The following is a 25,450-nucleotide window of genomic DNA, read 5'->3' on the forward strand; positions in this document are numbered from 1 at the left end:
GTTGATGGACATTAAGGTTGCTTCCATGCCTTGGCTATTATATATAGTGCTGCTGTGAACATTGGGGTGCTTGTATCTTTTCAAATTAGAGTTTTCTTCAGATAGTGCCCAGGAGTGGGATTGCTGGATCACATGGCAACTCTGTTTTTACTTTTTTAAGGAAACTACATACTGTTTTCCATAGTGACTGCACCAATTTACATTCCCACCAGCAGTATAGGAGGGTTCCCTTTTCTCCACACACTCTCCAGTATCTATTTGTAGACTTTTTAGTGATGGCCATTCTGACTGGTGTGAGGTGATACCACATTGTAGTTTTGATTTACATTTCTCTGATAATTAGCGATTTTGAGCATCTTTTCATGTGCCTATTGGCCATCTGTATGTCTCTTTTGGAGAAATGTCTATTTAGATCTTCTATCCATTTTTTGATTAGGTTGTTTGTTTTTTTGTTATTGAGCCATATGAGCTGTTTGTATATTTGGGAAATTAAGCCGTTGTTGGGCTCATTGTTTGCATATGTTTTCTCCCAGTCCATAGGTTGTCTTTTCATTTTGTTTATGGTTTCCTTTGCTGTGCAAAAGCTTATAAGTTTGATTAGGACCTATTTGTATATTTTTGCTTTTATTTCTATAACCTTGGGAGACTGACCTAAGAAAATATTATTATGATTTATGTCAGAGAATGTTTTACCTATGTTCTCTTCTAGGAATTTTATGGTGTCACATCTTATATTTAAGTCTTTAAGCCATCTCTGAGTTTATTTTTCTTTATGGTGTGAGGGAGTATCCTAACTTCATTGATTTACATGTGGCTGTCCAACTTTCCCAACACCACTTGCTGAAGAGACTGTCTTTTCTCCATTGTATATTCCTGCCTCCTTTGTCAAAGATTAATTGACCATAGGTGAGTGGGTTTATTTCTGGACTATCTATGTTGTTTCATTGATTCATATGTTTATTTTTGTTCCAGAACCATGCTGTTTTGATTATTGTAGCTTTATAGTATTGTCTGAAGTATGGAAGGGTTACGCCTCCAGGTTTGTTCTTTTTTCCTAAGTATTGCTTTGGCAATTCTGGGTCTCTTATGGGTCCATATAAATTTTAGGATTATTTGTTCTAGTTTTGTAAAAAAAAAAAAAAAAAAGTAATGGTTATTTTGTTAGGGATAGCATTAAATCTGTAGATTGCTTTGAGCAGTATGGCCATTTTAACACTATTAATTCTTCCAATCTAAGGACATGGAATATCTTTCCATTTATTTGAATCATCTTCAATTTCTTTTATCAATGTCTTATAGTTCTCAGCATATAAGTTTTTCACCTTCTTAGTCAGGTTTATTCCTAAGTAATTTTATTGCAATTTTAAACAGGATTTTTTTTTTTACTTCCCCTTTATGATAATTCATTGTTAGTGTAAAGAAATGCAACAGATTTCTGTATGTTAATCTTGTATCTTGCTACCTTGCTGAATTTGTTTATCAGCTCTAGTAGGTTTTTTGTTTTTGTTTTTATTGAAGTCAGTTTACAATATTGTGTCAATTTCTGGTGTACAGCAAAATGTTTCAGTCATCCATATACATAGCTCTAGTAGTTTTGGTGTGGAGTCTTTAGGGTTTTCTATATATAGTATCATGTCATCTGCATGTAATGATAATTTTAGCTCTTCCCTGCCAATTTGGACATCATTTATTTCTTTTTCAAGTCTGATTGCTGTGGCTAGGACTTCCAAAACTATGTTGAATAGAAGTGGTGAGAGTGAGCATCCTTGTCTTGTTCCAGGTTTTAGCAGGAAAGCTTTCAGCTTTTCACTGTTGAAGATTATGTTGGCTGTGGGTTTGTCATAAATAGCTTTTATTATGTTGAGATATGTTCCCTCTATACCCACTTGTTAAGAGTTTTTATCATGAATTGATGTTGAATTTTATCAAATGCTTTTTCTGCATCTATTGAGATGATCATGTGAGTTTTGTCTTGCCTTTTGTTGATGTGGTGTATCACACTGATTTTCATATGTTGAAACATCCTTGTGACTCTGGAATAAATACAGCTTGCTTGTGGTGTATGATCTTTTTTATGTGTTGTTGGATTTGATTTATTAGTATTTTGTTGAGAATTTTTGCACCTTTGTTCAAAAAAGATATTGGCCTGTAATTTTCTTTTTTGGTAGTGTCCTTGTCTGGTTTTGGTAGCTGGGTGATGGTGGCTTCATAGAATGACTTTGGGAGTGTTCCCTCCCCAGAGGCTTTTCTTATAGGAGGAGGAGGAGCAGGAGGAGGAGCAGCAGGAGCAGCAGCAGCATTTTTGTTATTGTTGTTCCTGAGGAGTCCAGTTACTGAAGTACCTTGGGCAGAGTCAGGGAGTAGCGGATTATAAACCAAATCACAAGGATTCAGGGAATAATTGGGTGATGAGAAAGCAGATGCTGGGGGTGCAGGGGAGGGGGGAGGCAAGTCAGTACTTTTCTTTCTTGAATTTTAGCATCCAAAGGGAGGAGAAGTAAGATAACAGATTGAGGATCATCAAGGTCAAGGGCTTTTTTTGTTTCTTTAGGGTGGAGAGACCCGAGCTTATTTGTTGATAGAAGGAGCAACAAAGAGGCAGTAATGAATAATGAAAACTCTTAAGAGTGGGAAGGGAATGCAAGATGAAAGTGGTTTGATTTGTTAGTTACATTTTGTTTCAGCTTTCTGCTTTTAAAGGCTTCCCAGATGATTCTAGTGGGCAGCCAGGCTTGAGCCCCACAACCTCACCTGATGACGAGCCAGCTGAGCTACACTGACTGCTGTCTTCCTCTTGATTTCTTGCCACCTCTGGGAAGTTTCTCAGAACAGCTCAGCAAGGAGCCGTGTCTACTCTTCTAAGTGTGCTGCATTTGGTTTGCTGGGCTTTGGTGGAATACAGTATATTCTAAGGCTTATTCATAGCAGTGTTCTTTGTTTTTCGATATCCTTTTCCCCTTCAGGAGCTGACTCTTCAGTCACTCAGGGATAAGAGTGATAGAGAAAATGGGGGCGAGAGGAGAGCTTGATAACCTGAATAGTATTATTTTTTTCCAGAGTTGAAGAAAGTTCCAAACAACATCCCTCCAGATATTGTTAAACTTGACTTGTCACACAATAAAATCAACCAGCTTCGACCCAAGGAGTTTGAAGATGTTCATGAGCTAAAGAAATTAAACCTCAGCAGCAATGGCATTCAATTCATAGATCCTGGTAAGTTCCCCCAGAATAGCCCTTTAAACAGGTGACAGGTGTTCTCTGTTTTTTCCCTATGGCAACATTTATAGTAAATACAATTTAGTTTTTAAAAAACTAATAAAAACTTTGAATTTAAATTAAACAGGATGCTTAAGTTAGAACATGCTTGGAACTCAGAAAAATATTTGCCAAACTGTTGCTTTATGAAGTAAGTAATAGTTTATATTACTAAGCAACAGTTTTAGTTAGTCCGAATAAAAGTAGTGTTTTGTAGAGTATATTTTAAAAATAGGAGTATATTGCTACTGGTCAATCATATGCCAAGCATATAGTGACTTTTATAGGGAAATTCAGATTTAGCATTTTCTTTGCTATTCATTAAGTCTCAACTTGTTTAAAGTAAGACTTTAACAGCCTGTTTAAAGTAAATTCAAAATAATCCGCTAAGCAGATTAAATTAAGCTCATAAATTAAGATGAAGTATGATCATAAACTAAGATAAGATGTGCTCAAATCAGAGCCAGATAGATTTTATCTAATCCTAGATCAAGATCAATTTTCTTTTCCATCCTTCAAATCTCTTCTCCGTTTGCTAAGCAAAGCCTCTGACAGAAATGAGCTTGGTAAGTTAAGAGAGCACACTGAATTTAGAAAGAACTGAGAATTACTGCAATGATGATTAGATTTGTGACATACATAATATTTGTGCCTTCACAGTGCTACTTTAATTTGAAAAACCCTGTCTTTAAAAATGTGTCCACTATATATAAAAATAGATTTTTTTAAAGTTTCTTGTGTGTAGCACAGGGGACTATGTTCAAAATCTTGTAATAACCTTTAAGAGAAAAAAATGTGAAAGCGAATATATATATGTATATGCATGACTGGGACATTGTGCTGTACACCAGAAATTGACACATTGACTGTACTTCAATTAAAAAAAAAACAACTAAAAAAAAAAGTGTATCTCATGGTTACCAGGGGTTAAAGGGATAGGAAGGGATACATTGAGAGTTAAAAATTTGTACCCCTAGGGGAGTGACAGAAATGTTAGCTATCTTGATTGTAGTGGTTTCATGGGTGTATATACATCTATCAAAATTCATCAAATTGTACGTCTGAAATATGTGTAGTTTACTGTATAGAAATTATACCACAATAAAGTTGTTTTAAAAAGTGCATCAATACTGTTAGTAATTCAGTGTTAATATAAACATTTTATTTCTCAATTAACAGAACATTAGGATTTTAAAATTGTAGAAGTGAAAACAGAATAAGTGTTCTAGAGCTACAAAGGCATATTTTAGTACTAGTAACATATTTTAAAATATTAAGGAAGCATTTTTTTTTAATTTTCAAAGGAACAGCAATATGCTACATTCATACCTTAGTCTGTACAGATAGTATAAACTTGGGAGTATCTTTAAATTGTAAAGTCAAAAACAATTTTCATTTCACAATGAGTAAGAATACTATAGAGACACCCTTCTCCCAAATGGAGCGACCATTATACTGGTGTGCAGGTTGGTCACTGGTAGCCAGTCTTCACAAAACCAGGCCACAGGATTAAGAATCTGGAGGTGGAGACCCTTTCTTGCTCTATGATAGCCAAAGAACTGCAAGGCAGCATGCCTGTCTGAGGTCCCTGGGCAGATGTCTAATTTCCTTCTGACTTTAGCTCATCAACCATCAAAAGTATGGATGCGAACAAGTTTTAGAGTTATCTCTAAAAGAGACTAAAATGTCAGTTACTATCTGGCCTAGTTAAATTTATCAAAGTAGTGAATAATGGTGCAACAATGTTTTAGTTATAATAGAACTACAGTACGTAAAGAAAACTAGAGAAAAATGAGACAAGATAATTCAGAGACATAAATAATAATACAGGGTTTTTGTTTGTTTGTTTGTTTACTTCTAGTGATGTTTTTCCTCCACCAGTTATGAAATGCCCATGATGGCGAGGATTCCTTTGTCATCCTTGGACTCTCCTGAAGGCTTTTAACCTCGTTTGTCCATTTTCTTTTCCATGCCAAACTCTGTTATCTGCAGTAGTAGTCTTTTTAAATTTTTTTTAAATTGGAAGTACAGTTGATTTACAATATTGTGTTAATTTTAGGTGTACAGCAAAGTGATTCAGTTACACATTTTTTCCATTACAGTTTATTACAAAATATCGGATATAGTTCCCTGTGCTATATAGTAAATCCTTGTTGATCTGTTTTCTGTATAGAGTGCATATCTGTTAATCCCGTACTCCTAATTTATCCCTCCTCCTCTTTCCCCTTTGGTAGCCATAACTTTGTTTTCTATGTCTGTGTGTCTGTTTCTGTTTTGTAAGTAAGTTCATTTGTATTATATTTTAGATTTCATATATAAGTAGTATCATAATATTTGTCTTTGTCTGAGTCACTTCACTTAGTATAATAATCTCTAGGTCCATCCATGTTGCTGCAAATGGCAATATTTTTTCTTTTTATGACTGAGTAATTTTCCTGGGTGTGTGTACACACACACCCCCTCCACATGTTCTTTATCCATTCATCTGTTGATGGATGCAGGTTGCTCCCGTATCTTGGCTGTTGTAAATAGTGCCTGAAGTAGTATTTTTTTTTCCCCTTTGTTAATTCAGTTTTAGGAAAGTATTTTCTAACAAATATGTATTGAGTACCTACCAAATGCCAACCGCTTTCCTTAGTATGTCTTCTGGAACAAAAAAAAAAATCTCAGCACTTTTAAGTAGTCATTTAAGTTTCATCATTTAAGTCAAAATGACCTTTAAATGTTTTAAAATAAAAGACCTTCTGTATTTTAAGGTCTTTTTTGATGAAACACTGTCAAAGCGGACTTATTTTAATGACATGCTGGTAAGTAGGTATACAAATGCCATGAGATTCATCAGTATTTAAAAGGCAGTATGAATAACAGTCTCATAAAATGCCCAGCATTATTGCAGAAAGGAGAAAGAAAACATCCATTTTAGGGGATTTACCTCCTTTAAGAAACAAATGAAAACTAGCTTTCTGAAGTGCTTGAATATATATGGTTTAAGTAACAACTATAGCACTTTCAAAATAAAGTCTAGGAATGTTTACAAATGCTGTCAATATAAAGAGCTGGTTTGTTTTATGAAAACTAGATTGTGAGATCACCGACTCACACAATGTTAGCAAATAACAAAAAATGCAGTGTCCTCAGAACTGTCATTACGAGGGCTGATCTTTTGCTCCTCCCCAAGCGCCTGCTCCCTGCTCCCTCTCTGCACCCAAGTCATTGCTTTGCACCAAAATAGAAAGAATTCTTTTTAGGGGGAGTTACGGGTTTTGTCTAAAACAAATGATATGAAAATGGTTAATGGCATTAGGTTGAGAACATATTTTCCAAATTCAAAATAAGGACATTTCATGCCCCAACAAGAGTATTTTAAAACAGAAGTGAGAAAATGTTTGAAATTAGGATTGACATATAAATACTAGGACATCCAGTCAGTTCACATCAACTGAAATAAGAATAATTTAGGTTTAGATTTCTTTACTCTCAGAGGAAAGATAAATAAAAGCTTTTTGTTGTGTTATACGTTTGATATTTGTTTTAATTATTCACCCTCCAGCATAATTAAATACATATGGATCCAAAGCTGATAGCTACCAAAGCTTGCCAAAATACAACCAGATGTTTTCAAAATGCAGATAAAATTTTTTTGGTTTTGGACAAGAATTTAATTCCCTCCCCCTAAGCTAGGAACCGACTATTTTCTAGGCATTTTCAGTTTACTGATAACCCAGAGAGAGCTGTCAAATCACCACCAAAAACATTCCTCAATTTTATATGCACTTATGTCTAGCATTTGAAATATTTTCCTAGTTCATGCCTTTTTTGTGGCATCTTTCCAGTGAGCATAAAAAATGCACATAAGCCCAAAATACATTTTTTAGAAAGCTAACTTAAAATTGATTTTTCAAATAAAAAATTGCATGCTAGTCAATTTAATCAAGGGGAATGCTTTGTTTGAGTAAAACCATGTTTCAGAATTTTGCATTTAGATGTGTATACTGTTAGGGAAATAGAATTAAGACCAAAATCTTCACCCAACACAGAAATCCTCTCCACAAAAGCAGTAGAGAAAGAAAACTTTTTATTATCGAAGAAGCGTTAAACCAGAATGTGATATACGTAACAGCCAGTCTGCTAAAAGTTTGCAAAGATAAAAAGAAATCTCACCCTTTTATATAGCCAAACAGTTAAAACCCAATACATACATGTTTTCAGGATAAATGATAACTAGCCCTTAAGTAAGAAGACTTGGCAGCACGGCTCCCAGGTCCTTAAGAAACATTCCTCATAAAGCTGAAAAGGGCCTCTTTAGTCTTCTAAAAGATACGTATACATTTCAAAGAGAGGAGAAAATACTTACCATTACAAGGCTTCTAAAGTAAGAGCTGTGAGAAAAAGGAGGGGAGGGAAATCTTTTCCTTTATTTTCAACAAAGAGAACTGTCTCGTATTTTTTATTTGTATTTGTCCTTCTAATATACCATATAGTTGCGTTTAACCCAATTACTCTTTGGTTTAATAAGTATTTTCTGTTTCTAGCTGCTTTTCTAGGACTCACACATTTGGAAGAGTTAGATTTATCAAACAACAGTCTGCAAAACTTTGACTATGGAGTGTTAGAAGATTTGTATTTTTTGAAACTCTTGTGGCTCAGAGACAACCCCTGGAGGTGTAACTACAACATCCACTACCTCTACTACTGGTTGAAGCACCACTACAATGTGCACCACAGCGGCCTGGAGTGCAGAATGCCCGAAGAGTACAAAGGGTGGTCTGTGGGAAAGTACGTTCGGAGTTACTATGAAGAATGCCCCAAAGACAAACTACCAGCGTACCCTGAAACATTTGACCAGGATACGGAGGATGATGAGTGGGAAAAAGTACATAGGGATCACACAGCAAAGAAGCAAAGTGTAAGAATCACTATTGTGGGATAACTTAGAAGTTGTTCTGGTTGCAGCTAGTTTTCTATTTGCTATACTTGTGTCGGAAAACTGCATGTTTACATTTTAATTAACTGTGTCACCTATTTATGCAGGGTTAGCCAGCTAAAGGAAGGTTTCCTTAATTATTATTATTATTATGACAATAATAGTAATCAAGGGGATACTCTCATTCTGCTTGCCTGCCTCTTTGCAGAACTGCCTTTAATGATGATTCCACACTAGGAACCTGCAGGAGTTAAGTCCTAATGATGGCGTTAGAATTTTGTAATGTCCTGTATCAATGTTTTTACTGCTTTTTGAAAATAATAAAACTTGGCTCATTTTTACATGCCCTTCAAGAGCTGCTTGTATATATATCTAAAGATGATCAAAATGAAGAGATACAAATGCTTACTGATAATAAAATGTCGTTCTCTCCCCTCTGGCCCTACCCCCACTTTTTTTTTTCTTCAGTAAGTCAGCTTATGCATAAATCTCCATTTCCGATTCCTGTGCACTCCAAAATGAGGTCCTGGTAAACCCAAATTCTCGACTACTTTTCACTGATATTTGCAAAAAACTGCCAAGCTAGACCTGAAGGAGAATGGTCACAAGCAATCAGTCAAGAATCTGAAAATTATATTAGAGACTGGTCAGAAGATGAGACTCTGAGAAGCAGTTGTAGATGGTGTGAATCATGAGCCCTGAACAGGTATAAACACTAGTAAATGTGGAAATAGCACTGGTTTTTGAACAGAGTTCAGACTAGGAAACCACCCATCAGTAGGAAGGGTCTGAGCCCTTCCTGCTAAAGCTAATATATCAAAGAGCATAAAACAAAGGATGCAATTAGGATTCAGCATTAGGATTTGGGATGAAGTAGAAACAAAAAGAGAAAGTGGTATCAGAAGCAACGGAGGAAGGAAGTGGTGCCCAAGAGAAGCCCCATGATTTGGGTTGCAGGTTAAAATTAGCTCACCTAGAGAAACAGATCACCAGAAAGAGAGGAAGTACCTGGAGACTGACCCCATCAGTTTGTATTTTGATAATGCTGTAATATTAGAAAAATAAAATATAAAATATATAAAATTAGAAATACCACTTTTTCCTTTTTATGCAGATTTCCTATTCACAGTGAGTTGAATATATTTACATTTCTTATATCAAGGTACTTGTGCAAATTTTAGCAACTGGTCTTATTTGATACATCCAAAAACTCCCAAAGCATAGAAGATGGTAAATAATAAATAGTACTGAGCATTTCTTAAGCACCTAATAGTTGCCAGACACTGTGCTAAGAGCTTCTTATAGTCTATTTCTAATTTTCACAAGATCTTTCTGAGGTAGGTAATATTTTCTGCCTTCCCTACATGAAGAATCAAAGGCTGAGAGTATAGGTAACTTAGACAAAGCCACAGATCTGGCAGGTGACAAAGGCAGGATTCAGGTGCAACTAAGTCCTTTCTGCTGTGCAGGGTTACAGAGCACACTAACAGTTATCTTTGGCTATAGCTGCTTCACATCAGAACTTCCAGAACCAGACACTAAAAGAAAAGTAGGTACTTTTTCTCCTGAATCACCTATGAGAGCAGGAGATAGTCTTTGGATCAAGTCAGCTAAACTTGTATTAATATGTATAGGAAACCAAGAAAGCGGGAGGCTGGAAGAATTGCCAGAGCAGGTGGTTCAGGGAATGACTCTGGATTATAAGGTTCTAACTGCTCTGCCCATTTTAACCAGTGGTTTGGGTCAGGGTGGAGACTTAGAGAGACTAGCTGTCAATGCAGATTCTCATATTATTCACCAGGAGGTACTAAAGGCAGCCGTTAAATTTGAAGGGTTATTGGAGAGAGATAATAAATTCACTCATTGTTCATTAGCATGCAGGGTGGAATATTAAAGACACAAGACCTGAAACGTCCAAGATTTTATGGTGGGGAGAGCCTAGGTGGGACCTCAGTAGGCAATGGAGGCACACAGTGAGGACATGAAGGTTCTGAAGAGAAATGAGGGTGTTAAATCTGATTCAGAGAAAGGGCCCAAGTTACTCTATAGTTTAAGTTTTGGAGGCTAGTTGGGAATTTTATTGGTTGATTTTTATATTCAGGATCATCCCCAGGGATCTATTTGGAAATAAACCTCGGGAACACATCGCAATAGAAATTGATCCAGACCATCCAAAAGTAAGTCATTTAGAGTTACTATTATCTCCCAGGGCCAAAATTGAAAAACATTTTTGAAAACTTAAAATCTGCTCTTTTTCTGTATCAGAGTTGGTACTTTTTCTGGGAAGCATAGTTGATCAATGATGAAATGAACAATCAGATACTTTCTCTCCTGCCAGTTTCTTACTTGATTGTTTAATAACTTGCCTTTGGACTGTCCTTCTATTCAGTAGATGATGAAATTTAGGAGATTAAAACAATAAGTGTATTTTTTGGTAGCCAAAAATATTACAGTCCTGAGATCTACATTTTTGAACAAAAATGTTTAAATAACACTTCATTTTGTAGCCAAATACCCAAGTGTTGGGGTTTTTTTCCAATTAGTTCTAAGATTCTCTGGTTTTTCTAAAGTAAATAAGGTTTACTACAAGCTGAGGTCTCCTGAGTCCTTAGCCTGAGGCAGCTCTGACCTAATTGTTGATTATTTGGAAAAGATATTTAATATTAAACAGTTGAGATCTTTCATTTACTAACCATCCTTCCTCTGGAGCTTACATCCTGGATCAATTAATGTCTGTTTCTGAGAAATCTGAATAAGTCTCCTGCTCTGGCAAATAGAAGCTATTCAGTAATGAGAATCTACTTGCCTAAATTCTGTGAAATGTCGGGGCTTCTTTCTAAAGGAGGTAGCGTTGGTGAGTGGACAGGGAGATGTAATATGTATGAATCAACAGTGTAACAAATCTGTATCAATGAAAGAATGAGTATTAATACCATGAATGTGGTGAGCAAACTGGCAAATTACTTCATATGTTCTACTAAAAAAAATTTCAGTATTGTGTCCTATGAACTTCAGAAACATGTTAAACATGTAATTTTAGGAGCAGCTACAAATGAAGCCTTTTTGAACTGCTCTTGTCTTGCCAATCTTTGAGTGAGTAGACAAAAACTGCAATCAAGTGGGGTGTCTCATCCCTAACGTAGCTGTTTTACTCAGGCCCAACAACACAACTACTGAACTTAACAATTGCTGTGTGTACCCTTGCCAAAAGTTTGCTTAAGTGTTTCATCATATACTCTACACCCTTAACTGTCACAATATTATAACAAGCATTTCCCAGCCTTGCCCTCATCTGCCTTTTAAACATTTTAAGATATTTTAAAGTTAATGTTCTTCTAAAGTTTTTGTAGACAAGGACTACAAGTACAACTCTTGTGGCTACTCAGCCAAGCAGTCTGAAAGATCAGCCAATATTTATCTTCAATCTAACAGAAAGTCGGAAAGTCAAACTTCTTAGCAGAAATGTGTATAACTTTAGACACATCAATAAATCAGTGGATCTTAGCTGAGGGAGAGAGGGAACAGAGATAGAAATGCTGAAACATCTCTGAGATTTGTTTTTTTACCTTTGATACATTCAAGGTTGCTGAAATGAACAGTGACTTTATTAAATAACCTATAGCAACTGGGCACCCCCTAGGGCCTGCCAGCCAGCAACCCTGGGAGCTAGCTCCACCCATCAGTGGGTGGACACCAGCCCCAGGACCCCACTGTTCACACAGCCAGCCAGTCCAGGACCCAGCCCCACCTGCCAGTGAACCAGCACCAGATGTGGGACCTCCCAGCCCTCACAGCCAGCTACATTGGGACCTAGTGGGCTGGGAGCCACTGAACTAGGAAGGGCCTGGCAACCAACCAGACTAGGGGCCACCCACACCTACCAGACTGCCCACTGTAGTCAGCCCTGCCACAACAGCCCAAGTAGAGGGCAGCCCTAGAGCATTTAGCTCTGCTGCCCAGGGTGTGTTGCTGGGCCCCTTAGGACAACTCTTACATAAGGCCACTTCTCCAAGACTGGGAAATGTAAACAACCTACCAAACACAAAGAAATAAAACAGAGAATTGGGCAAAATGAGATGACAGAGGAATATATTCCAAATAAAGAATAAGACAAAACTCCAGAAGAACGAAGCAAAATGGAGATATACAATCTACCCAATAAAGAATTCAAGTTAATGATTATAAAGGTGCTCAGTGAGGAAGAATGGATGAACACAATAAGAAGTTTAACAGAGTTAGAAAAATAAAGAACCAAACAGAGCTGAGAAATACAATAAGTGAAATGAAAAATATACTAGGAGGAATCAAATGTAGATTAGATGATACAGAGGAACAGATAAGATAACTGGAAGGCAGTAGTGGAAATCACTCAACTGAACAGAAAAAAGAAAAAAAGTTTTTTAAAAAAAAAAAGGTTCTTCAAGAGATTTCTGGAACAACATCAAGTGTAATGACATTTGCACTATGGAGGTCCCAGAAGAAGAGAGAGAAAAGGGTAGAAAACTTACTTGAAGACATAATAGCTGAAAATTTCCCTAATCTGAGAAAGGAAACAGACATCCAGGTCCAGGAAGCACAGAGTCCCTAACAGGATGAACCCAAAGAGGTCCACCAAGACACATTATAATTAAAACAGCAAAAACTAAAGATGAAGAAAGAACCTTAAAAGCAGCAAGAGAAAACCAACAAATAACTTACAAGGGGACTCCCATAAGACCATCAGCTGACTTTTCAGCAGAAACTCTGCAGGCCAGAGGGGAGTGGCATGATATATTTAAAGTGATGAAAGGAAAAAGGATAATCTACTCAGCCAGGCTATCGTGCAGATTTGAACAAAAGATCAAGAGTTTTACAGTTAAGCAAAAGCTAAAAAAAACTGGGTTTATAAGAAATGTTAAAGGGACTTCACTAAGTGGAAAAGAAAAGGCCACAACTAGAAATATGAAAATTATAAAAGGAAAAAATCTCATTGGTAAAGGCAAATATACAGCAAAGGTAATAGATCAACCACTTTTATAAAGCCAGTAGGAAGATTAAAAGACAAAAGTAGTAAAATCAGCTATATTGACAATAAGTAGTTAAGAGACAAAAAGATGTAAAATATGATATCAAAAACATTAAACTTGGGGGGGGGGTTAAAATGCATTCAAAGTTAAGAGATTAGCAACTTCAAATAATCAAATATATATACAGACTGCTATATATACACCTCATGGTAACCACAAAGCAAAAATCGATAATAAATACACAAAAAGAGAAAAACCCAATCATAACACTAAAGACAGTCATCAAATCATAAGGAAAGAGCAAAAGAAGAAAAAAGTAATAAATTGGTTTAAGATGGCAGACTAAGCACATGTTTCAGCTTTCCTCTTCTACCCAAATGACAAGAAAGAACCTTTTTTTTTTTATCTATAATATCCTTGGAAAACAAAAAGGAATGATCTTGGTGAATCTGAAATTAATAGTTCCTAAAAATCCAAAGACAGACATGACCAGACTGAATGAGGGATTTGCAGAAGATGGCTGCTGCAAAAGATATCAGGTGTATTCCAGAAATTAAAAGATAAAACATTAACACCGTTCTCATTAAAAATATGAGAAAAGAAGTCAAGAACAAGATGGCTGCATATCCTTGCTAATGAAAGAAGTCAAAGATAAAAGAATAGAAATGAATGGAAATAAAACTTAATATTAATTAATATCATAGATGATATGATAGTCTAACTAGAAAACACAAAAGAATAAACTGACAATCTACTAAAACTAAGAAGATAGAGTACAATTGGGTAAGTGAATGGATTTGAGGTAGATAAAGGGAGTTTTTTCTTTTACTGTCTATTGTTAGAATTTCTTTAATGAGACTATTTTCTTATATTGCATTTTTTTGTAGATAAATTGATGCTATATAGATAAGACAAATGCTAGACAAAAAAAAAAAAAAGTCAATAGGAGTAAACAAAGGACCAACCCCCAGGGCATACAATCCAGTAAGAGCTGACTACATTATATGAGTTTAGTTTTAATAGGCAGTCTTATGGCCCACGACTATAATTAAAGTTTCCACTGTATGTATACTTTTCCTTATATTTGTTTAATTAAAATACAGGAACATAAGACAAACAGTTGTAGTGAACATACTTACTGACAGATCTCAAAGTTTTTAGTCGGAGAAGACAACCATGAAAATTCAAGCGCAGTACGTTGAGACGCCATCTTTGCAAAATAGACACTATATATTTATCTGTGATTATATTTTTTACTGTGGAAAAATCAATCTAAAAAGGATAAACAAAAACATGAATAAATGAGAAAGATATTTTGCATGTAAAATTTTTTAATATTTTTAAAGCATATAAGAACTAAAATTTCTTCATCTCATCACTCATTTTTTTTGTTTGTTTAGTTTTTAGGGTCATTCTCAGGTTTAATTACAAATAGATTTTTTTTTTTTCATGGTCATTCTCAGGTTTAATTACAAACAGATTCCAAATGTCCAGTCCAGGTTGACAACTGAGGGGGCAGGGGTCTCACATCCACCTGTCAAAAGAGTCAGTTATCCTAGAGTGGCCCCCTCATCGTTCCAAGTGAGCCTCAAGGCTTCCCCCTCTTAAATGTCAGTGAGCCCTCCGGGGTTCATTATTAAGGTGTGCCTGTTTGTTTTTACATGAGCGCAAACTGTGTTGAGTCCTTGACTATGGGAGAGACAACTTAGAGTGTGTGGTTCATAATCGCCTTTTCATAACTCATAATTTGGCAGAGGTAGTTATAGAGAAAAGGAAAGATTCCCTGAGTGTACCTGACTGATTATGTGTAAAACTGAAGAGCACAGAGGTTTATGTGAGCTCTGAACGGCCAGGGCTGGCTGATAAACAAACAATAACTATTAATAATATCTTTCTGCTAAAAAGTTAAGTTTATGAACATCCAACTTCTCATTGCCTTCTGAACAAAGCTAATCTTCCTGCTAAAATGTTTGTTATAGTTGTACCACATTTGAGCACTCACAAATAAGAGTAAATTAATTATGAATGAATGGCAACACATAACTGTGGAAAGAGAAATTTGCTGAACATAAACTTAACTTCTTATCCTGGCTTTGTTCTTTGCTGCATTTGCTCATATTTCTCTGTCTTTACCCAGTGAGGTCTCTGGGCAGAATTGCTGGCTTTCTTTCCCAGGTTTCTGCAGAATTTATCCTTTTCTTAATATTGTACATATCCTTTCTCTTCCAGACCATTTGGATTTATTTTTTTCCTCTTCATGGGTTTTCCAAAGGGAAAAGTAACACCCCCCAATGTGTCACATAAGTAAGAGATTTATTCCTTTAAACCAGTGGTTCTCAGTGTGGTCCTGGGACCAGCGGCATCAGCATCCCCGAGAAACTAATTGGAAATGCAAGTTCTCAAGCCTCGCCCCAGACCTCCAGAGTCAGAAACTCTGAGGGTGGCAACCAGTAATCCGTTTTAACAATCCCATCAGATGATTCTGATGCACTTTAAAGTTTGAGAATCACTACCTTTAAACTAAAAAGACATGAGTACATATAAGACAGGAGTGCTAAATTTGGTAGCTAAGATGGGTTAACTAAGACAGAAGCACATTTTCTTATTGCCATTGGAGCTGAGAGTAGAACCAAGAGCGTAGCCAAGAATGGGATGGTGCCCTGAGGGATGTGAAGATGCTGAGTTGACTGATGGAGCTAGAACCCCTGGTACGTGTCAACTGTTCTTCATTTTTCTGTCTAAGGCTTAGACTTCCTGCCGAATGGTCCTGACCACCTATTTAAAGGTCAGTCTGAGCACATGATATAACTGTGTCCTCCAATCATTAGCAATTAAGGAGAGGTAGCAAAGCCAGCTATTGACTGGACTTTAGGTGGCAGGAAAAATGTTGCCACTGCAACATTGGTTGATGGCATAAATGATCACAGTTGTTGAGATTAAAGTAATCACCTAAGAAAAAGAAGAGAGATGTCATCAGGGACAATGCGTGCTTATTTTTGGTTGTTGACTGAGACCTGTCACCTGATGTCTCTTTGGAATGAAAAATACAGGCTTTTTCTAGGTTGAGACTATTACAAAAATAGTGCAATGACAGGGATAGTACAGAGGTACCAGCCTAGGAGTCCACGTGAGAAAGTGCCTGGGTGTATGTGGGTCAGTTTGTATGCAGACATACTTGGAGTATCAAACATGCTTTGTTTACATGTTGAATATTTTAGCCATTTCATGATCAGTTGGTTTTTTTTTTTTTTCCCATTTTCTCCATATTTGGTGCTGCTTTGTTGTGTTTTTTAACTAATAATAGTAGCTAATATTTATTGAGTGCTGCCTACATGCCTAGGCTCTACAGTAAGCACCTTGCTTGCATTTTCTCAATTTAGCTTTCCAGCTTCTTGAGTTAAGGAAGTGTTAAGGCTAAGATAGATATAATGGAGCTTTGCTTTAATCCAAAAATAATATTCAATTTATTTCTTCTATTTAAATTAGAAAATACATTATATCTCTTAAAATAACATTATTATCTTTTTATCTTGTCCTTCAGGCTTGTGCCTGGATAAAAGAAACAAAAGCATCTACTTTTTGTGGCCCCATATTGTGGAGCAGGGAAGAAGGCAGTCTTTATGACAGGTGGCTTTATAGCAGTCTGTTCTCCTTAAAGAACTAAAATAAAGACATAGCTTCAGGTAGTGTCTACTTACACCATTCCACAGTGAGCTCATTTGTGTCATCAACAACCAGGAGCGACTAACTTGACCGCATATTACCACATCTCTTAAACTAAGGTAGGAGAAAATCTAAACACAAAGGAATAAAAAATACACAATTTTGAAAATTAAGTGAAGTTTGATATAAATCTTCCATTTGCCATTTGTGTGTGGGTGTTAATAATGATAATGTTATCCATATATTGTTGTAGCTGGGGGCTAAGTACTTGAAATTTACCTGAAGGTAGGAATTTTATCTAAAGTACTAGAACTTATTTGATGATGTCTTTGATATAATGTGACCTTTTAAATTGATAACTGCAGAAGGATGGTAAGGAAGATAGGTAGATTTATTTTATTCTCTGAGTGAAAGTGGCATTCTGCTACAAAGTGAGCTATTTCCCTAAACAGTAACTGGTACATAGGAGGCGTTTGATAATTGTTTGCTGAAATGAACTGGATTCTTTTGAAAGTTATAGGATTCCTGGGAAAGATCAATAAACCCACCTTGGCTTCTATTTCTGGGAAAATGGTAGGCTAGAAAATCCAGAAATCCTCTTGATACAAACCATCGGTAAATACTATAACAAATACTTAAAGATATTATTTAATTTTTTTAAATTTCAGCTTTATTGAGGTATATTGACATAAAATTATAAGATATTTGAAGCATACATCATAGTGATTTGATATATGTAGACATTATGAAAGGATTCCCCCATCTAGTTAAATTAAACACATCCAGCACCTTGCATATTTATCTTTATTTTAATTTACTTATTATTTTTTGGTTTTGGTGAGAACACTTAACTTCTACTCTTAGCAAATTTCAATTATACAACACAGTGTTATCAACCATAGTCACTGTGTGTTTCCTTAGATGCTCCGACTTTATTCATCTCACAGCTGAAAGTTTATACTTTTTCCAAACTCTCCCTATTTCCCCTACCTCATAACTCCTAACAGTCACTTTTCTACTCTCTAAAACAAATGCTTTTTTAAAAACATAACTGAGTTTCAAGAAAGTAAGGAAAATATCCAGGGCCCCAATCTTTGTAAACCCAGACTCACAATAAGGTATTCATGTGATAGTTGCTTGGGATAGGAGAATAGTGGAGGTGGTTGCTGCTTTTCGTAACAAATAGGTTCAGATTTTGCTGGCCATGCAGGGACAGAAAAAGTTAACAGACTTGTACAAAGCTGGAATCCATAACTGAGTCAGAGAGAGAAAAAGGAGACAGAGGGAGCGAGAAAGAGAGAAATCCAGGATTATAAAAGAAAGATTTAAAACAAAAAACTACTTATTGACAAGAGAAAAATTAAAGTACCTAGCCTAGGATGAAAAAAATTTCCCAAAGAATTTGTAAGCCAAGACCGGCTGTTGTGTGGATTAGAATTTTAATTTTAATTCTTTGTGGGCTCTAACTTAGATATATTACCTCTAGATATATATATAGATATATATAGATATAGTTGTATTTGATACATCAGCATGAAAAGAGCTTCCATCTTGGTAGTAACTATGGGACATCTGGCAGAAGTAAATACCATCTCTCTAGAGAGACACATCCTCAGCCAAGGCTTATAGAATTTCTACAGATTAAGCCCCAATAAAATCAGCTCTCAATAAAGATTACAAAACATAGAAAATATCCAACAAGCATCAACAACAAAAAAACAATTAATTCATTAATAAAATTTTCAGATAGTAGTCATGAAAACATTAAAGTGATGAAGACATAAACAGCTTGAGAAAAGCGGTTGTTGACTCACAGATACAGAAAAGAAACTTATGGTTACCAGGAATAAAGGGGGTGGGAAGGGATAAATTGTGAGTTCAAGATTTGCAGATATTAACTACTGTATATAAAATAGATAAGCAACAAGTTTATATTGTATAGCACAGAAAACTATATCTTGTGGTATCTATATCTTGTGGTAACCTATAATGAAAAAGAATATAAAAGGGAATATATGTATGTATATGACTGAAACATTATGCTGTACACCAGAAATTGATATAGCATTGTAAACTGACTATACTCCAATTAAAAAAAAAAGAGCCATTGTTGAAAAAGGATGGGGTAGATTTATAAAGAAATCAAATTAAATTCATGAGAATTAAAAATATATGATTGAAACTAAAAACTCAGTGGGTGAGTTAAATAGCAAATGAAACCCAGCTGATACGAGAAATAGCAAACTAGATTATGTATGAAGAAATTACAGAGGATATGGCATAGGAAGATGGAGACAGAAAATATAAAGGAAATTAAGAGCCACATTATATAACATGAAAAGGTTCAACATTCTATATATCTGTGTAGAATTTCCAGAAAGAGGGAATGGAGAAAATGTAATCAAAGCATAACTCAAAAATATCACAGATAAAAATGCTTTAGAACTGATGAAAAGCAACAATTCTCAGATTCAAGAAGCACAAGAAATCCCAAACAGGATAATAAAGATACCATGGCTTTGTAGTGAAATTACAAAAGGCCATAAGCAAAGGAAAACCTTAAACGCAACCAGGGACAGATCACCTACAAAAGAACGTCACTTAGCCATCACAGAAAGCAGAAGTCAGCAGAAATTACTTCTCAATCTCAGATACCACATGCAAGTAAAGTACAGCTCAAGGATGAGTATTAAGTAAAGGCACTCTAAGACAAAGATTGAAAGAGTTTGCCTCCAAAAGTCTCATCAGTAAAAGAACTTCCAAAGCACACTGAATCAGAAGAAAGGAGTAGGATGAAATAGTAATGGTGAGCAACTTTACTGGGGACAGACTTTCATCTGAATGACATTCCTGCATTCTTGTCTACCTAGTAGAAAAGACAGCGGCTAATAGAAAAAGACCATATAATGCCTTTTCCAACATGTGCTATTAATTTATTCACTAGTTCATTTAACACTTATTGTTAAGCACCTGCTGTATGATAATCCTATCTCACTAGAGATAGAACATTGCCCAGAAATATTTAAAAGCCAGATGTTTCACATTTCAATGTGGAATAAACTTTTATAAAGAATTTTAGCACAATTGCCAAAACTTCACACTTTCCCCTAGGTAGTCATGCCATTGTTGTATAGTATATATTGAAAGTTTTAAAATAATCGTATGTATTTATACTTGGAAAAACTGAAAATAATTCCACAAGGAACATGGGCTGTTGCCAACATGGAAACCTGGGAAGAACACCAGGGCAGGTGAGTGTGGGTCTCTAACACACTTCCGTAGATAATGACTGGTGTGGTTATTCTGTGCAAGACCTTCTAGCCCCCCAAAATTGACAAGATGTGACAGAGAAGAAAAAGGAAAGTTTTAAGAAAACTGTATACCCCTGAAACTGTATATATGCATTAAGTATGAGGCAACTCAAACTTCCTATTTAACATGTATTATTACCCACTACGTGCCAGGAAGAGTTTGGATCTTTAGGAGAACAAAGAACTAGTGTTCATGAAAAAATAATGAGGTGAACTAGGGGAATGAAAGTCCATATCAAGAGGGAATGGAGAGATGTAACAAAGACAAAATAGGAAGGAAGAACCCTGCACCTCTAGTAGAAGGAGAACAAAAGAAGAATTCACAAATGCAAGGAAGCCTGCCTTGCCCCTAAGTGGTCAAAATGGGTCCTGGTGGTATGTGATCCCAGCTGAGGAATATGGCAGCAGCTGCCAGAAGTGTCTGCCTAGAGTCTGAGACCTTTCACACCTCCTACCCACCCCTTACTCCTCCTGACATCATGTGGTGCTGAATGACACTCTTGCAAGAGACCAGGCATGGTTCTTGGGATGGGGAGACTCTGAAATGTTGACAGTAAGCTGAAGCACCATGAGCACAACAGATATTTTCATTTTGACCTCAAGTGATAGAACGAGGATCCCTGGGAGGAAACCCACAGCAGACAGATTTCAGCTTTACGCAGGTAAAGACCTCTAGGCTGATCCCTTCTAGCATAAAGGCTCTATGACTTTAAGATTTTGTAATTCTCTGCTCTCCAAAACAAGCAAGTTCCAAAAGAAAAGAATTTACAGTGTTCATGGTGATAATTAAATATATTCTCCGACCCCAGGTATTCGATAGTATTGGAACACATATCAGCCCATGTGTTCCACACAAAAGCAGGGAGAAGGATCAAGGAAGAGCTCAGATGGAGTGAGCTGACTCGGAAGGTGTTGTTCACTGACTAGGATAGAGCATCAGATGTGTTACCGAGAGGATACTGACTTGGGGTGGAGGAGCCTACTGGAAGAGATGAAGTTTCAGTTCCTTCTAGAACAAAGATTCCATTATTCTAAGATTTTGCAATTCCTTCCTTTCCAAGACAAGCCAGTTCTCAAAGAAAAGAATTTCATGAGAAGTAAAACTATTCTCCAGTAATACCAGCACTCCCTACTTATTTATTAGATTGCCTGGATAGTAATGCATTTCATGTGGAAGTTCTTGCTGTAAGCACAGTGGAAGCCAAACAAAAATACATCCAGAGACTATTGGCACTGGAGGAAAGAAATTACAGTGTAAATCTTATAAATTAGACATAATTTCTGCATCAAAGAATTATACGATAGTGTGCACCATCAAGTAATCATAGCAATGCCTCCTTTGCAACTGTATAGCACTCAGTTTACAAAATGCTGTTACATGCATACTGGCCAGGTCATTCTGCAAGGACTGTATGTTAAAGTTGCTTGGTCAAGCCAAAGAGGGGTTCCCATCAGGTCAAGATATCTGTATTTTTTGAGGTTTATAAAAGAAGAAAAAGTAGAAATGAGAAAAACATGGCCTGTGAAAGGCTGATTTTCATTAAGCTAATGAAATTCATTATGCTCGCTGGTACCTCTATCCAGTGACTGAGTAGGTGAATGTTAGTGAGTTCTGTAATCCAGAGACTATTTTCTAAAAAGGGCCAGAAAATTAATGTTTTCGATTTTGTGGGCCAAGAGGCCACGCCCTCAACTCTTTGAGCAGCAGTTCACCAAAAGATGAATGGTCTTTTTTTCATGTTTTTAAAATATTTTGCATTTGAAAATGTAAAAACTATTCTTAGTTCAAAGTCCATACAAAAACAGGTGTGGGGACAGATCTGTCCCACAGGCCACACAGTTTGCCACTCCTGCTATAGACCACCCCTATCCCATGATGGGCCAGCTTGGTGGCTCTTCTGGGACCTAAAAGATCCATGGCATCTGCAGGATTCCTTAGGGGCAATCCAAATTCTTAACCCTACTTGTTTCTTGTCACCCCTGTCCTGAGGGCAGTCTGCATCCTGAGTCACTCATTTCCTCAGAATAAATAGAGTCAGATTTGAGGACAAGAAATGAAAATTCCCCAAAGATCCTTTTGACAACATTGCATTTGCCCCAAAAGGGCCAGTTTTCATAGTTCCCAGAAATTAAAAATAGAGCTCTGTTAGAATGTGAGTGTATTTAAACATTCACTAATAATTTAGGTCACTGTTAGGCAGTTTGGGCATAAGTGTTTTTAAATGTCAGAGTAAATCTCTTGGCTCCATTCCACCTTTGTCTACCAGTGGGAGTGTTTATTATTGGTTTCGTCATGTTTAGTATTGGTAGGCTTGTTCACAAACCTTAGAGCTCACATCAGCTCTATCCTCATTATACAAATCAGGAAACTGAAGATCAGAGAGATTAAATGACACGCTGTAGATTACACAGTGCCTCAGTCAGCTCAGGCTGCTGTAACAAAATACCATAGCCTGGGTGGCTTGAACAACAGCTGTTTCTTTCTGACAGTTCTTGAGGCTGGGAAGTCCAAGATCAAAGTACTGGCAGATTTGATTCTTGGTAAGGGCTCTTTTCCTGGCTTTCAGATAGCTGCCTTCTCACTGTCCTCACATAGCAAAGAGAGGAAGCTCTGGTGTCTCTTCCTCTTCTTTTAAAAAAACTTTTTAAATTGAGGTATAGTCAGTTTACAATGTTGTGTCAATTTCTGGTGTAACGCATAATGTTCAGTCATACATATACACACATATATTCCTTTTCGTATTCCTTTTCATTATAGGTTACTACAAGACATTGAATATAGTTCCCTGTGCTATACAGTAAAAATTGTTTATTTTATAAATAGTAGTTATCTGCAAATCTCGAACCCCCAGTTTATCCCTTCCCACTCCCTTTCCCCTTGGTAACGGTAAGTTTGTTTTCTACTCTTCTTCTTCTAAGGGCAATAATCCCATTGTGGGGGCTCCACCCTTATGTCCTTATCTAAACCTGATTACCTCCCCAAGATCCCACTTCCTAATGCCATCTCATTGGGAGTTAATGTTTCAACATATGAATTTGGTGGGGCACAAACATTTAGTCCGTAACACAGTTACTGGAGCTGGGATTCATACTCTGGTTTTCTACATATAGGATTCATTCCCCTACACAGTTTCCACAGAAACTTTACCCCATTCTAGAATGATAGATTATTCTCACCTGACTGCCACCCTGCCTGGAATAGAATGAGTTATAAAGCAGCTTTCAGCATAAAATTTTATCCTCACCATATAAACTCTATTTTGAACATTTTTACAAAGGCTCATAATTATTGGACATTATCCAATCATAAACTACTTGAAAGTATGTAATGACTTTCATCATTTTTTGCTGACAAATTCTCCTAAGAGATATTTGTGTCAAAATTCTGCAAACACCCATTTACTTGAAGAAAAAATGTGTTCAAAAGTAAACCTCAGTTGTCTAATGAAGTCATTCTCCTCACCCAAAATCAAATGGAATTTTTACGAGTACAAGGTTAAGAGTTTTCTGTTTCTTGTTTAAACTAACCATTCCTTTTTGCACAACATCTAATGTCAAAAAAATACAACAACACTTTCACTTCCAAACACGTAGAGGAAAATTTAACCATATCCAATTAGAAATAGTACTCCCCAAAGTAAAACACTTAACAATTAATCTGCTTCCATGGCTAAACTGCATGTTCTATTTAAACTTAATCTTAAGAATTTTTAAATATTAGTACAACACCTGAACTATTCTTAGCAATTATCTTGTTCTGCTTGCCCAAAGTAGGACATTCTATAGAAGTTATTTTTTTGTTTTTAATGTAATATTTCTGATGTATAAAATGGTAGAAATTCTAAAAACTTAACTGGGAGCTTCTTATATATATAGAATCTTACGGAAAAATTAGTAATGTCTAAGCTTTTCACTCTTTATCTTTCTTTTATTTCTCCTTAATTTAAACTTATTCTCAAAGAAGACATATGCTCTCTAGAAGGCAGTATCCTAAAAAACATTCTGTGTTTCTCAAATGCCGTTAAAAGCCAAAATACTATTTTGGATCTAATAAGTTCCATATGGGTCTGAACCATGGTGGTTACGGCTTGACATTTAAGCATTGAATCCCAGAGACATACAGAACACTATTTCCATAAGTGTTACTTCAAACATTAAAAAATATTTTGTAGGAAAAAATAATTATGTGGCCAAATAAGTTTGGGAAATTCTGATCAAAACAAAGTAAAATATTGTGAAACATTTAAGCATCTAGAAAAAGAAAGAAATCAATAACAGGCGCATATCTATTCATCAGATTTAACAAATACCACCTTTTTAGAAACTAAAATCAAGAACTTTTTCTCCAGGATTTCCTTTTATCCCCAGAAAGACAGTGACTTTAACCACTTACTATGAGCCCCATTTTTGTTTTTCTTTGTTTTCTAACAGAAATTCTCTATTCAAGATACCACATTACCCATCCTGGTTTTTCCCTTATTCTCTACCCTTAGTTCTCTGCTCCCTCCATTTGTCCCTTTATTAGTCCAGAGAAACAATAGGATACACACACACACATACATTTACTTTAAGGAACTGGCTCCCACAATTATGGAGGCTGAGAAGTCCAAGATCTGCAGTTAGCAAGCTGGAGACCCAAGAGAGCCAATGGTGTAGGTCCAGTGTGTGTCCAAGGGCCTGAGAACCAGGAAAGGCGATGGTGTAAGTCCCAGTGCCAGTCTGAGTCAGAAGGCAGGAGAAGACCCATGTCTCAGCTCAGAGGAGTCAGGTACAGAGAGAATTCTTTCTTATTCAGCCTTTTCAGGCCTTCGGTGGCTTGGATGATGCTCCTCACCCCCGCCCAAGTGAGGAGGGCCATCTGCTCTACTCAGTGTACTAATTCAGAAGTTAATCTCATCCAGAAACATCCTCACAGACATACCCACAAGTAATGTTTAACCAAATATCTGGGCACCCCATGGCCCTCAAGTTGACACATAAAGTTAACTGTGACAGTCCCCAGTTGGATTCCCTACCTTTTCTCAAATCATGGGTATTTCCCAAGACTCACCCTTTAGCGCCAGCAAATTTTTAAAATTCCCTCCATCAAAGAATTTGTTCATTCTTAGGATTTATGTGATATTTTATTTATGAAAATTGCCTGAACAAAATTTTTTTAATTCTCTTTTTTCAGTAAGAAGGGAAAGAAGGCTGTGTGGAGGTGGAAAGAGCATTTACATTTATTGTGCACATCCTCAGTGCTGGGCATTTCATCTTAATTCTTAGCGACCCCTGTTAAGTGTCCAGTATTA

At 36.3% G+C, this 25,450-nt stretch overlaps 2 protein-coding genes across 3 annotated transcripts in view; one reads left to right on the top strand and one right to left on the bottom strand.

Moving 5' to 3' along the window:
• The window catches only part of LRRC17 (leucine rich repeat containing 17), a 33,052-nt gene extending 24,518 nt beyond the window's left edge, over positions 1-8,534 (top strand). Inside the window, exons 3-4 of the mRNA XM_006181001.3 lie at positions 3,058-3,213; positions 7,788-8,534. Of these exons, the coding sequence (XP_006181063.1) occupies positions 3,058-3,213; positions 7,788-8,185 (554 nt within the window). The 3' untranslated portion in view covers positions 8,186-8,534. The remainder of the gene's footprint in view (positions 1-3,057; positions 3,214-7,787) is intronic.
• Positions 1-25,450, bottom strand: part of FBXL13 (F-box and leucine rich repeat protein 13) — a 167,868-nt gene that overhangs the window by 95,958 nt on the left and 46,460 nt on the right. For both annotated transcript variants that reach the window (XM_014556098.2, XM_032484161.1), the window contains 2 exons: positions 16,884-16,979; positions 14,325-14,457 (listed from right to left, as the gene is read on the bottom strand). In XM_014556098.2, coding sequence (XP_014411584.2) covers positions 14,325-14,457; positions 16,884-16,979 — 229 coding nt within the window. The remainder of the gene's footprint in view (positions 1-14,324; positions 14,458-16,883; positions 16,980-25,450) is intronic.

Source organism: Camelus ferus, chromosome 7 (assembly GCF_009834535.1).
Source record: "Camelus ferus isolate YT-003-E chromosome 7, BCGSAC_Cfer_1.0, whole genome shotgun sequence".
NCBI lineage: Eukaryota > Metazoa > Chordata > Mammalia > Artiodactyla > Camelidae > Camelus > Camelus ferus.